Raw genomic sequence first — 12,828 nt, 5'->3', positions numbered from 1 at the left:
TGGGTTTCTGTACAGCACTTTGATATATCAGCTGATATAAGGGCTATATAATTTGATCTGATTTAACAGTCCATCATTACTTTAAGACATGAAGGTCAGTCAATGCGGAATATTTCATGAACTTTGAAAGTTTCTTCCAGTGCAGTCACAAAAACCACCAAGCGCTATCTCTGCTGCAGAGGATAAGTTCGTTAGAGTTAACTGCACCTCAGATTGCAGCACAAATAAATGCTTAAGTGTTGAAGTAAGACACATCTCAACAGCAACTGTTCAGAGGAGACTGTGAATCAGGCCTTCTTGGTTGAATTGCTGCAAAGAAACCACTACTAAAGGACACCAATAAGAAGAGACTTGCTTGGGCCAAGAAACACGAGCAATTTGCATTAGACCGGTGGAAATCTGAACTTTGGTCTGATGAGTCCAGATTTTAGATTTTTGGTCCAACCGGCGTTGGTGGAGAACAGATGAGTAGGTGAACGGATGATCTCTGCTTGTGTGGTTCCCACCGTGAAGCATGTAGGAGGAGGTGTGATGGTGTGGGGGTGCTTTGCTGATGACACTGTCTGATTTTATTTAGAATTCAAGGCACAACCATCATGGTTACCACAGTATTCTGCAGCGATATGCCACCCAATCTGGTTTGTGCTTAGTGGGACTATCATTTGTTTTTCAACAGGACAATGACCCAAAACACACCTCCAGGCTGTGTAAGGGCTATTTGACCAAGAAGGAGACTGATGGAGTGCTGCATCAGATGACCTGGCCTCCACAATCAGCTGACCTCAACCGAATTGAGATGGTTTGGGATGAGTTGGACCGCAGAGTGAAGGAAATTCAGCCAACAAGTGCTCAGAATATGTGGGAACTCCAACACTGTTGGAAAAACATTCTGCATGAAGCTGGTTGAGGGAATGCCAAGAGTGTCCAAAGCTGTCAAGACAAAGGGTGGCTACTTTGAAGAATCTAAAATATATTTTGACTTGTTTAACACTTTTTTTGGTTACTGCATGATTCCATATGTGTTATTTCATAGTTTTGTTGTCTTCACTGTTATTCTACAATGTAGAAAATAGTAAAAATAAAGAATGACTAGGTGTGTCCAAACTTTTGACTGGTACATAAAAATGGTTTCCCGAGTGGTGCAGCAGTCTAAGGCACTGCATCTCAGTGCAAGAGGCGTCACTGTCGTACCTGGTTCTAATCTAGGCTGTATCACATCCGGCTGTGATTGGGAGTCCCGTAGGGCGGCGCAGCGTCGTCGGGGTTTGGCCGGAGTAGGCCGTCATTGTAAATAAGAATTTGTTCTTAACTGACTTGCTAGTTAAATAAAATAACATGTGTGTATATACAGTTGAAGTTGGAAGTTTACATACACCTTAGCCAAATACATTTAAACTCTGTTTTTCACAATTCCTGACATTTAATCCTCGTATTAATTCCCTGTCTTAGGTCAGTTAGGATCACCACTTTATTTTAAGAATGTGAAATGTCAGAATAATAGTAGAGGGAATGATTGATTTTATTTCAGCTTTCATTTCTTTCATCACATTCCCAGTGGGTCAGAAGTTTACAGACTCAATTAGTATTTGGTAGCATTGCCTTTGAATTGTTTAACTTTGGACAAATGTTTCAGGTTGCTTCCCACAATAAGTTGTGTGAATTTTGGCCCATTCCTCCTGACGGAGCTGGTGTAACTGAGTCAGGTTTGTAGGCCTCCTTGCTCACACATGCTTTTTCAGTTCTGCCCACAAATTCTTTATAGGATTGAGGTCAGGGCTTTATGATGGCCACTCCAATAACTTGACTTTGTTGTCCTTAAGCCATTTTGCCACAACTTTGGAAGTATGCTTGGGGTCATTATCCACTTGGAAGACCCATTTGCGACCAAGCTTTAACTTCCTGACTGATTTTTTGAGATGTTACTTCAATATATCCACATAATTTTCCCTTCTCGTGATACCATCTATTTTGTGAAGTGCACCAGTCCCTACTGCAGCAAAGCACCCCCACAACATGATGCTGCCACCCCCGTGCTTCACGGTTGGGATGGTGTTCTTCAGCTTGCAAACCTCCCCTTTTTTCCTCCAAACATAACGATGGTCAATATGGCCGAACAGTTCGATTTTTGTTTCATCAGTCCAGAGGACATCAATCCAAAAATTGAAACCTTTGTCCCCATGTGCAGTTGCAAACCGTAGTATGGCTGTTTTGGAGCAGTGGCTTCTTGTTTGCTGAGCAGCCTTTCAGGTTATGTCGATATACGACTCGTTTTACTGTGGATATATATACTTTTGTACCCGTTTCCTCCAGCATCTTCATAAGGTCCTTTGCTGTTGTTCTCAGATTGATTTGCACTTTTCGCACCAATGTACATCCATCTCTAGGCGATAGAACAAGTCTCCTTCCTGAGCGGTATGACGGCTGCGTGGTCCCATGGTGTTTATACTTGCGTACTATTGTTTGTACAGATGAACGTGGTACCTTCAGGCATTTGGAAATTGCTATCAAGGATGAACCAGACTTGTGGAGGTCTACAATTTTTTTCTTAGTTCTTAACTGATTTCTTAAGATTTTCCATGATGTCAGCAAAAAGTCACTGAGTTTGAAGGTAGGCCATGAATTACATCCACAGGTACACCTCCAATTGACTAAAATTATGTCAATTAGCCTATCAGAAGCTTCTAAAGCCATGACATCATTTTCTGGAATTTTCCAAGCTGTTTGAATGCGCAGTCAACTTAGTGTATGTAAACGTCTGACGCACTGGAATTGTGATACAGTGAATTATAAGTGAAATAATCTGTCTGTAAACAATTGTTTGAAAAATTACATGTCATGCACAAAGAAGATGTCCTAACCGACTTGCCAAAACTATAGTTTGTTAACAAGTTTGTGGAGTGGTTGAAAAACCAAGTTTTAATGACTCCAACCTAAGTGTATGTAAACTTCTGACTTCAACTGTACATACAGACACACACACATCAAAAGTTTGGCGTCATTTAGAAATGTCCTTGTTTTTGAAAGAAAAGCAAAGAAAAGAGTCCTTTCAAATAACATCAAATTGATCAGAGATGCAGTGTAGACATTGTTAATGTTGTAAATGACTATTGTAGCTGGAAACGGCAGATTTTAAATGGATTATCTACATGGACCTACAGAGGCCCATTATCAGCAATCATCACTCCTGTGTTCCAATGGCACGTTGTAAACTAATCCAAGTTTATCATTTTAAAAGGCTAATTGATCATTAGAAAACCCTTTTGCAATTATGTTAGCACAGCATCAAACTGTCCTTCTTTAGACTAGTTGAGTATCTGGAGCATCAGCATTTGTGGTTTCGAATACAGGCTCAAAATACCAGAAACAAGTAACTTACTTCTGAAACTCGCCCATCTGTTCTTGTTCTGAGAACTGAAGGCTATTCCATGCGAGAAATTGCCAAGAACCTGAAAATCTCGTACAACGCTGTGTACTACTCCCTTCACAGAACAGCGCAAACTGGCTCTAAGCGTCAACAGTGAAGAGGCAACTCCCGGATGCTGACGTTCGAGGCAGAGTTCCTCTGTCCAGTGTCTGTGTTCTTTTGACCATCTTAATCTTTTATTATTATTGGACAGTCTGAGATATGGCTTTTTCTTTGCAACTCTGCCAAGAAGGCCAGCATCCCGGAGTCACCTCTTCCTACTTTTGAACGTGTGTGTGTGATTGCACTGAGTGTACAAAACATTAAGAACACCATTCCATGACAGACTGACCAGGTGACTCCAGGTGAAAGCTCTGATCCCTTATTGATGTCACTTTTTTAATCCACTTCAATCAGCGTAGATGACAGTGAAGAGACATGCTCAACAGTTGTATTTGCTAGTTTTGGTTGTTTCAGATTCGTTTGTCATTTACAGTCACTTTTATTGTAAATACAGTAAGAATAGACTGTTTCTAAAGACTTCTACATTTATGTGGGTGGTACCATGATTACGGATAGTCCTGAATGATTCGTGAATAATAATGAGTGAGAAAGTTAGACGCACATATCATACCCCCAAGACATGCCAACCTCTCATAATTACAATAACAGGGGATGTTAGAATTTTTGAATGGGGGTATGATATATTTCTCACTCATCATTATTCATAATTCATTCAGGACTATCAGTAATCATGTAGAACTGTTAAGAAACATATTCTATTCTTGTTTGCAATGAAATGACTCAAATTAAGCAATACATTATTTCTCATTCATTTCTATTGGGCACAAAATAATCTGAAATGCAACCAAAACAAACTACAAACGTGTTAGAAGCATTTGGTGAGTCACAAGCTTGATGTAATCATTGTGTCTTTGGAATATGGAACATGATACTAAACTTTCGACTACTTTTAATAAACATAAAGTGCTTTCGGAAAGTATTCAGACCCCTTGACCTTTTCCACATTCTGTTACGTTACAGCTGTTTTCTGAAATGGATTCTATGGTTTTTTTCCCCCTCGGTCGACACACAATACTTGATAATGACGAAGCAAAAACATGTTCTTGGACATTTAAGCAAATGTATTAAAAATAAGTATTCAGACCCCATACTCCGTACTTTGAAGCACAGCCTCAAGTCTTCTTGGGTATGACGCTACAAGCTTGGCACACCTGTATTTGGGGAGTTTCTCCCATTTCTTCTCTTCAGATCCTCCCAAGCTCTGTCAGCTTGCATGGGGAGTGTCGCTGCATAGCTATCTTTCAGGTCTCTCCAGAGATGTTCAAGTCCAGGCTCTGGCTGGGCCACTCAAGGACAGACCTGGGCTGAGCCACTCCTGCATTGTCTTGGCTGTGTGCTTAGGGTTGTTGTCCTGTTGGAAGGTGAACCTGAGCACTCTGGAGCAGGTTTTCATCAAGGATCTCTCTGTACTTTGCTCCGTTCATCTTTCCCTCGATCCTGACTAGTCTCCCAGGCCCTGATACTGAAAAACGTCCCCACAGCATGATGCTGGCACCCATGCTTCACCGTAGGGATGGTGCCAGGTTTCCTCCAGATGTGATTCTTAGCATTCAGGCCAAAGACTTCAATCTTGGTTTCATCAGACCAGAGAATCTTGTTTCTCATGGTCTGAGAGTCCCCTTAAGTGCCTTTTGGCAAACTCCAAGCAAGCTGTAATGTGCCTTTTACTGATGTGTGGCTTCCGTCTGGCCACTCTGCCATTAAAAACCTGATTAGGGGAGTGCTGTAGAGATGATTGTCCTTCTGGAAGGTTCTCCCATCTCCACAGAGGAACTCTAGAGCACTGTCAGAGTGACCATCGGGTTCTTGGTCAACTCAGTGACCAAAGCCCTTCTCACCCATTTGCTCAGTTTGACCGGGCGGCAATCTCTTTGAAGAGTCTTGGTGGTTCCAAACTTCTTCCATTTAAGGTACCCTTACCAATATCTGTGCCTCGACACAATCCTGTCCCAGAGCTCTATGGACAATTCCGTCGACCTGATGGCATGGTTTTTGCTCTGACATGCACTGTCAACTGTGGTACCTTATATTGACAGGTGTGTGCCTTTCCAAATAATGTCCAATCAGTTGAATTTACCACAGGTGTACTCCAATCAAGTTGTAGGGAAAGGGTCTGAAATACTTTCCGAATGCACAATATAAGTGGATTTGTCCCAATACTTTTGGTCTCCTAAAATGGGGGGACTGTGTACAAAACGTTATATGATTTCTAAACGGTTCACCTTTTTAGAAATTTAAATGGGACAGTCTGCAATTTAACCTCATAGTCATTGTATCCGTTTAAATCCAAAGTGCTGGACTACAGAGCCAAAACAACAACAAATGTGTCACTGTCCCAATACTTTTGGAGCTCACTGTTTGTGTAGTAATCTGTAACAATGAATATCTACATATTTATGCAATTTCTTTTGTCATATTTCCCAGCAGTGGAGCTGATCACATTCCTCCACAATATGCAACCCTGCAAGAAAGTGCCAATGGCTTGCACAATGGGATCGGGGTTCAACGTGTTTGATGTTTTCCTGGATTTCTACGTTCCTGTCAGACATTATTCATTGCCTCCTGGCATAGTTCATGTGTATATACATACACTGAGTGTACAAAACATTAAGAACATATGCTCTTTCCATGAGACTGACCAGATGAATCCAGGTGATAGCTATGATCCCTTATTGATGTCACCTGCTAAATCAGGGTAGATGAAGGGGAGGAGACGGGTTAATGAAGGATTTTTAAGCCTTGAGACAATTGAGCCATGGATTGTGTATGTGTGAATGGGCAAGAAAAAAGATTGAAGTGCCTTTGAACAGGGTATGCTAGTAGGTGCCAGGCACGCCGGTTTGTGTCAATAACTGCAATGCTGATTGGTTTTTCATGGTCAACAGCGTCCCGTGTGTATCAAGAATGGTCCACCACCCAAAGGATGTCCACCAACTTGACAAGACTGTGGGAAGCATTGGAGCCAACATGGGCCAGCATCCCTTTGGAACGCTTTTGACACCTTGTTGAGTCCATGCCCCAATGAAGTGAGGCAGTTCTGTGAGCGAGGGGGGGGGGGGGGGGGTGCAAGTCAATATTAGGAAGGAGTTGTTCATGTTTTTTGTACACTGTGTCCATTCACCTCTGCACATGCCTCAGATGTCTAGTTCTGCTCTACCACTCCTCACTCTACACATACTGTCCACTCTGTCATTTCTGGCAGGACTTGCTGTCTGAGCCCCTTGTCTGCCTGCTAAGCTATTTTCCTTTTAAAAGATTAACACAGCTTGCAACCAATTTGAAACATCTTTTAGCTATGGCTGCAGAATACAATAGACACTATTCTGTGCTGGGTTTTTATACCTCTTCAGATTAATTCTTACCCGATTAAATACTTAGTATCAGGCACCACAATAAAAAATAAAAGAAATAGAATGTGAACATGTTAACTGCAGTTATAAGGCAAAATATTTGCAGGGTTGCTATGCAAGGAGATGTCATAGCTTAGCTATGTCAAAGTGAGGCGAGTTGATGACTTGCACATTTTGATAGCCGTGCAAATAATTGGCTAAATACAGGTAGTCTGACTCGGTTCCATCACATTTTATATTGGTTGTTTTGTCTGTCTTTGCTTTTTTATTACAAATACAATTGTGTTGTGTGGTGGTGCTGTTAGTTACAAGTATAAGGAAACAGATGGATAGTGCTGGTCATTCAATTACAAACACTCACTCAAAAAAGGTCTTCAGACTTTCACTTTTGAGTCGATGTGGGCATTGTTCCACCAATGACAATTTTCAACACATTTATATTGGGAAATAACCCTCTGCGCTTCCATATCTACCATCCCATAATAGATGATCACTTCTGCTACATCAGAACACTTTGGAGGGAAAACTAAGACTACCGAACGACCATACTCTTGATACCACCGTTGAACAATTTCAGAGAGTTCATGCTAGTCCAAAGTTATGGTGGCCCATTTTAAGTGCTTTGTTCCCCAATGCCTTTTTAGTCAGGGCTCTCATCTTCTTCATAAAGCTTCACATTTCATCTGTCTCTTAAGAGTGCTTGGCTGCCGCTTCCGAGGCCGTGCCTACAGAGTGCCCGTTAATTGGAGGAGTGTAGCACTGTCGGCATTCACACGTTGTTAATGGCTCCAATTCTACACTTGTATCCACTGCCAAGACCAGGCAACAGTAACAGGATTCACATTGCGTGCTTCTACTATGAAGCAAAAATCTCCACTGTTCTCATAGACAAGCAAATGGCAAGATGTTTTGCTTTGGTTGGTCTCCCGAGACAATTCTTTCATGCTCTTGATGTTCTGTGTTGGTATTTATGGTCAATATTGTCCGCATGACCAGTGCATTTGGATGAATATTCCTGTCACATTTGACTTTGGCAGTTCTTAGGCAAGTAGGCATTCTCCATATTTATTTTATTCAATGTGAAATTGTTCATACACAGACATCAACAGATCACTAAACAACTTGCATTAAACACATTTGAATAAACTACATTTTCCGACCTCTGCCTCGGCCATGTTGCTAAACTCTAGCCTTCCTCTGTAATCTTATCATACAGTGGCAGCACCAAAGGGAGTCAAATTTCGAAGGAGTGCTGACTGTAATTTCAGAGTGTATTACATGGTATTACGTTGTCAGTGAATCAGAACAGACGTTCCCGTATCGTTTCCATTATTCAATGTGACCTTACCAATCCTGTGGTGAGTCCTTTTTCCCTGATTCATTCTGTATCTCTTTTAGTCTGTCTGAGCTGAAAACTGCCCCCCCCCCCCCCATCAAATCCCTGTTTCTCCTCTATTATGACTCCGCTCAAGATTACTTGATTGTTTGTCATGTAGGCATTAGACATTTCACATAGGATTTTTGTCAAAGCTTTTGATAGGCCTACACTGTGGTAATGTAGGGAGTTGGATTCCACTAGTAATCAATGTACTAGTAAACATTTTAGTGCTGATTATTAAGTGTCCATATTAGCAGTGCTTGCTTGCTGGTGTCACAGTGGTGCATTCAACTTGTCAGTCACACAGGATTGGGTCTGTATTGCCACACAAAGCCACCAGCAAGCTGACATGTCAGCCAGAATGAGCAGAGATCGTGCACGACTTTTCAACAGAGGCAATGGACCTTAGTCAAAAGTAGTGCACTATGTAGAGAATTGGGTGTAATTTGGGACTCAGCCAGAGTATCACAGAGCAGAAAGGTATCTGGAGGATTAGTCTCATGTGGGGGGAAAACCAATACCCCAGCTATCAATCTACTGCACCGTTCTGTGTCTTTAGGTAGAGATATCAGTCAGAGAAAACACATGCTGCCCCCAATAGGAACCGACGAGTCTGAACTTGAACCTTGTTGCTGCTGTAGTTATTTCGGGATGAAAATATAGCTGAGAGAAGTGGAATCTATGGAGATGCCAAAAAACGAATGGAGCTTTGATGTTCGGTTTTGTAATGCACTGTAGCACAATCACTCATTATGTAGAGCTTATGTTACTTTGTATGGGGGTTTTGCCGGTAATAACTGTAACTCAGTTGAAAGCTCTTATTCAATGCAGCTATTTTTGTATGGGGCTCTCTAAAAGTAGCCATTCAATTATGCTTAATTCAGTTTAGACCATGAGCTTGAAGTTTCTGAAACTTTTTCCCCCATCTTCCTTTGTGCCGGTTTTCTTCTGTGTGTGTCGAAGCCCGAGGTAACTCCATCTCTGCAGAGCGCAGATGCGTTGTCTGAGGTCGTGGCCGGCCTCGGTACCGTGGAGGAGGTCATGAAGTACCTGGAGCCTGAGAGATGGCAGCTTGACATGGAAGACCTATACAAGCCCACGTGGCACATCCTGGGGAGGTCATTCCTCCACAACAAGAAATCCAGAGGTACAGCGACTGCCGCTTCTCAAACGGCTAACAACTGGGGTTCTAGTGATAGGAATCGCAGTGGAAGAAAGGTCTGTCATGTTGAGATGGAGGGAAAGACGGATATCCAGCTGCAGTTGAGCATAACCTTTCACAGACAGTTTTATCTTGAAATGATATCTTGGCAATTTAACCTCAGTTTAGCAATTGACGCCCCTTTTGTATTTGAGTAAAAAGGTATCTAATCATTTTAGGTTGACGTGGTGAGCTTAATCTATTTCTTGAACAGGAGTGGATCTCAACCTGTTGAGAGAAGAGGTGAGACTGTACAGCTGCACGCCGCGCAACTTCTCCGTCTCCCTGCGCGAGGAGCTCAAGAGGACGGACGCCATCTTCTGGCCTAGCTGCCTCCTGGTGAAGCGCTGCGGGGGCAACTGTGCCTGCTGCTCGCATCGTTGCTTCGACTGCCAGTGTGTGCCTACCCGGGTCGTCAAGAAGTACCATGAGGTAAAAGCGTGGCAACTTTCCCAATTTTTCTGAGATTTTAATATCCCTGGAATCAGAAGGGAATAAACTGGAAATCCAGGAATCTTCCAAGCAGGATTTCTGGTTGGGAATTATGGGAAAGTTGTTAGAAGTTAACTTTGCAACTCCAGACAAGGGTCATAATGTGCTAATTATACTTGATCTTCCTGAAAAATAATGAACTTCAGCATAATAAATGCAAGCTAATGTATCGTAACAAAATTCCATCCTGTTATTTATGTGGATATTCAAAAACCCACAAAGAAAATATTGGTGCGTTTCCTCGAAACAGACCTGTTGCGGACAAAAATCAGTGGGTGATGGCGTAGTGCACACAATGTACTTTTTCGCTTACGTACCGAATACAAATATAAAGTTCAATGTGTTTCCATCGCATTTTCAACTCTACAAATTAAATTGCCTTAAATTGCAAATGTGAGTACTCTGGTCTTGACACACGCGCTCTAGCCGACATCTCGCAAGATACTATGCGGGTAGGCTAGTCTACATTGAGATTATTATGGATAAGAAAAATATATATATTTGTCAGATTGCCGTCAAGCATCAATCATATGTCACCCGTATAATACTCTCGATATTTATTGGAAAGGAGCATCAAGATCATGTGCACTTTCACCCCCCTGTAAAGTTCATCATAACGTACTGCATCTGTAGCCTAATAAACTGCATGGTTTCCTGAGTCATAGTGGGACGACCACACACAGCACGTGACTCCAAGTTTACTTCGATATGATGGTCATTGTATCACTTTTTTGTCACAAAGGCGTTTCCACCACCATCTCTCGCATAATACATTTTACAGACACAAAAAGATTCCACCATGTCAAAAGAACAAATTATATGTCTGCATTTATAAAATTGTACCGAAACTACCTGTTTCCATTACAGCTGGGATGATTTTTTTTATATGGAATGACTTTACTCGCATAAAAACTGTGGATGATAACGTGGTTAGTGGTGTAAAACAAATTTATCATGAAGATATTTCTGCTATGTATTTTAGCTAGTTTATCCATTTGATGTGTAAATGTGTATGAAGTTGTTTTGGTGCAGGGCCTGTTCCAAACTCTCAATGCGAGCTCTGGCTTGCCGCTCTCTGTAGGTTCTCCTGCTGAAGCACCGAAGCGGGGGCCGAGGCCTGCAGAAGTCCATGACCGATGTGCCCTTGGAACACCACGAGGAGTGTGACTGTGTTTGCAAAGACGACTGGGACTGATCTCAAACCTGTGTACCGGTGCCACCGGCATCCCAGGAGACACTTGAAGCTGCAGGCAAACCCTAACCATCTCCATTGAGAGTGAGGAGCAAATGAGATTGCTTTGCTTGTCCTTTCTCGTCTTGTGGATGGATCTTGCCGCTGTGGACGACCTGTAGCTGACTGTGTGCATTGGAGACAGGAAATGGAGAGACTGGACTGGAATGATGGACCAATCTTATTCATTCTTCACTCTCTGAAGGCTCGCTCCCCCTTTGCTTCTCAGAGATCGGAGCTAAGGGACGTCTTTGGCAGCGTCGGTTTAGCGTCCTTTTTTTTTGTGCCTTTTTCTTTGTGCCAAAACCTTTAAGGGGTCTTGTTGAAATTCAACACACGTGGCCAGAGAGCATCTCGGAAAATGGGCTCCTTCTTCTTCAAGTACTTTTCTGTACATAGTTGAGCTTCCTTCATGCCAATCCCTCTGGTACTTTATTATTCCTATAAAAGAGGAAAATAATGGTCCTTTTCATCAGGGATCCCCCTTGTTTTCCCATCTATTAGATCCTTGGAGTGACATAATGGTAATGTTGACTGTCTTACTGATGCAAACTATATTATGTGTAAATATTTCATTTTTCATGGTTTTTCTGTACTGTTGTATTTCTCTACCAAAGATACTTGTATTCATTGAGGAGATAAAGTTGCACACTTAAACCAAGTGGGTACTGTTTTGTTGCGTTTCAACGTGCATACCGTCGTAGCAAAGGTGTAAAATCTGCTTGCTTTATAACTTCATTTAACCCCAACTAGTGCGTGGAACAGTAAGGATATTCAATATTGACTTGTTCAATGAAAGGGAAGTTATTGCCCAGAATGCTTTTTTTGTATGCTGAAATGGTAGTTTCTCTGTCATTTGTACAGTCGTTGAGTGTTCATCTTCAATATTTTCATGTCTATGTCCACGCCATGTCAAATATGGGTGTGTTCTCTTCTCTGCGTACCAAAGTTATTTAACACGATCTATTTTGTTGTATGTATCTGTCAGTAGAAATAAATCAGTCAGTGTGTTACTGGAGATGGGTACTTGTAATTTGACATAGTCCCCTGCAGGACTTTCATTTGGTGTCAAGGTAAAGCATTGTGTCTGTTTCTCATTGTTATTGTAATGGTATACATTAGTATTATTAGGGAAAATTGACTGAGGAAATTACATTTGGTGGCATATCAGAGTAATTTAACAGAATAGGATTATGGTCATAGATCCTTCTACATACATGCCTACGCTCTTAGAAAAAAAAGTTCCGAAAGGATTCTTCAACTGTCCCCATAGGAGAACCCTTTTTGGGTTCCAAGTGAAACTCTTTTGAGTTCCATGTAGAACCCTATGTGGAAATGGTTCTACATGAAACCCAAAATGGTTCTACTTGGAACCAAAAGTTTTTTTTTTTTCAAAAGGGTCTCCTATTAGTGCCGTGACAGCAGCATACCACCCTGCATACCACTGTTGGCTTGCTTCTGAAGCTAAGCAGGGTTGGTCCTGGTCAGTCCCTGGATGGGAGACCAGATGCTGCTGGAAGTGGTATTGGAGGGCCAGTAGGAGGCACTCTTTCCACTGGTCTAATAAAATATCCCAATGCCCCAGGGCAGTGATTGGGGACACTGCCCTGTGTGTAGGGTGCCGTCTTTCGGATGGGACGTTAAACGGGTGTCCTGACTCTCTGAGGTCATTAAAGATCCCATGGCACT

The 12,828-nt window shown here is 42.0% G+C and overlaps 1 protein-coding gene across 2 annotated transcripts in view; it reads left to right on the top strand.

Annotated features, from left to right (window-relative positions):
• The window catches only part of LOC129827969 (platelet-derived growth factor C-like), a 95,035-nt gene extending 82,880 nt beyond the window's left edge, over positions 1 to 12,155 (top strand). For both annotated transcript variants that reach the window (XM_055889289.1, XM_055889290.1), the window contains exons 4-6: positions 9,179 to 9,362; positions 9,631 to 9,848; positions 10,990 to 12,155. In XM_055889289.1, the coding sequence (XP_055745264.1) occupies positions 9,179 to 9,362; positions 9,631 to 9,848; positions 10,990 to 11,103 (516 nt within the window). In that variant the 3' untranslated portion in view covers positions 11,104 to 12,155. The remainder of the gene's footprint in view (positions 1 to 9,178; positions 9,363 to 9,630; positions 9,849 to 10,989) is intronic.
• Positions 12,156 to 12,828: the final 673 nt, after the last annotated feature.

This window comes from Salvelinus fontinalis, chromosome 29, assembly GCF_029448725.1.
Source record: "Salvelinus fontinalis isolate EN_2023a chromosome 29, ASM2944872v1, whole genome shotgun sequence".
Classification (NCBI taxonomy): Eukaryota; Metazoa; Chordata; class Actinopteri; order Salmoniformes; family Salmonidae; genus Salvelinus; species Salvelinus fontinalis.
The sequence above is the reverse complement of the archived record's forward strand: the minus strand, read 5'-3'. Positions and strand labels throughout refer to the sequence as shown.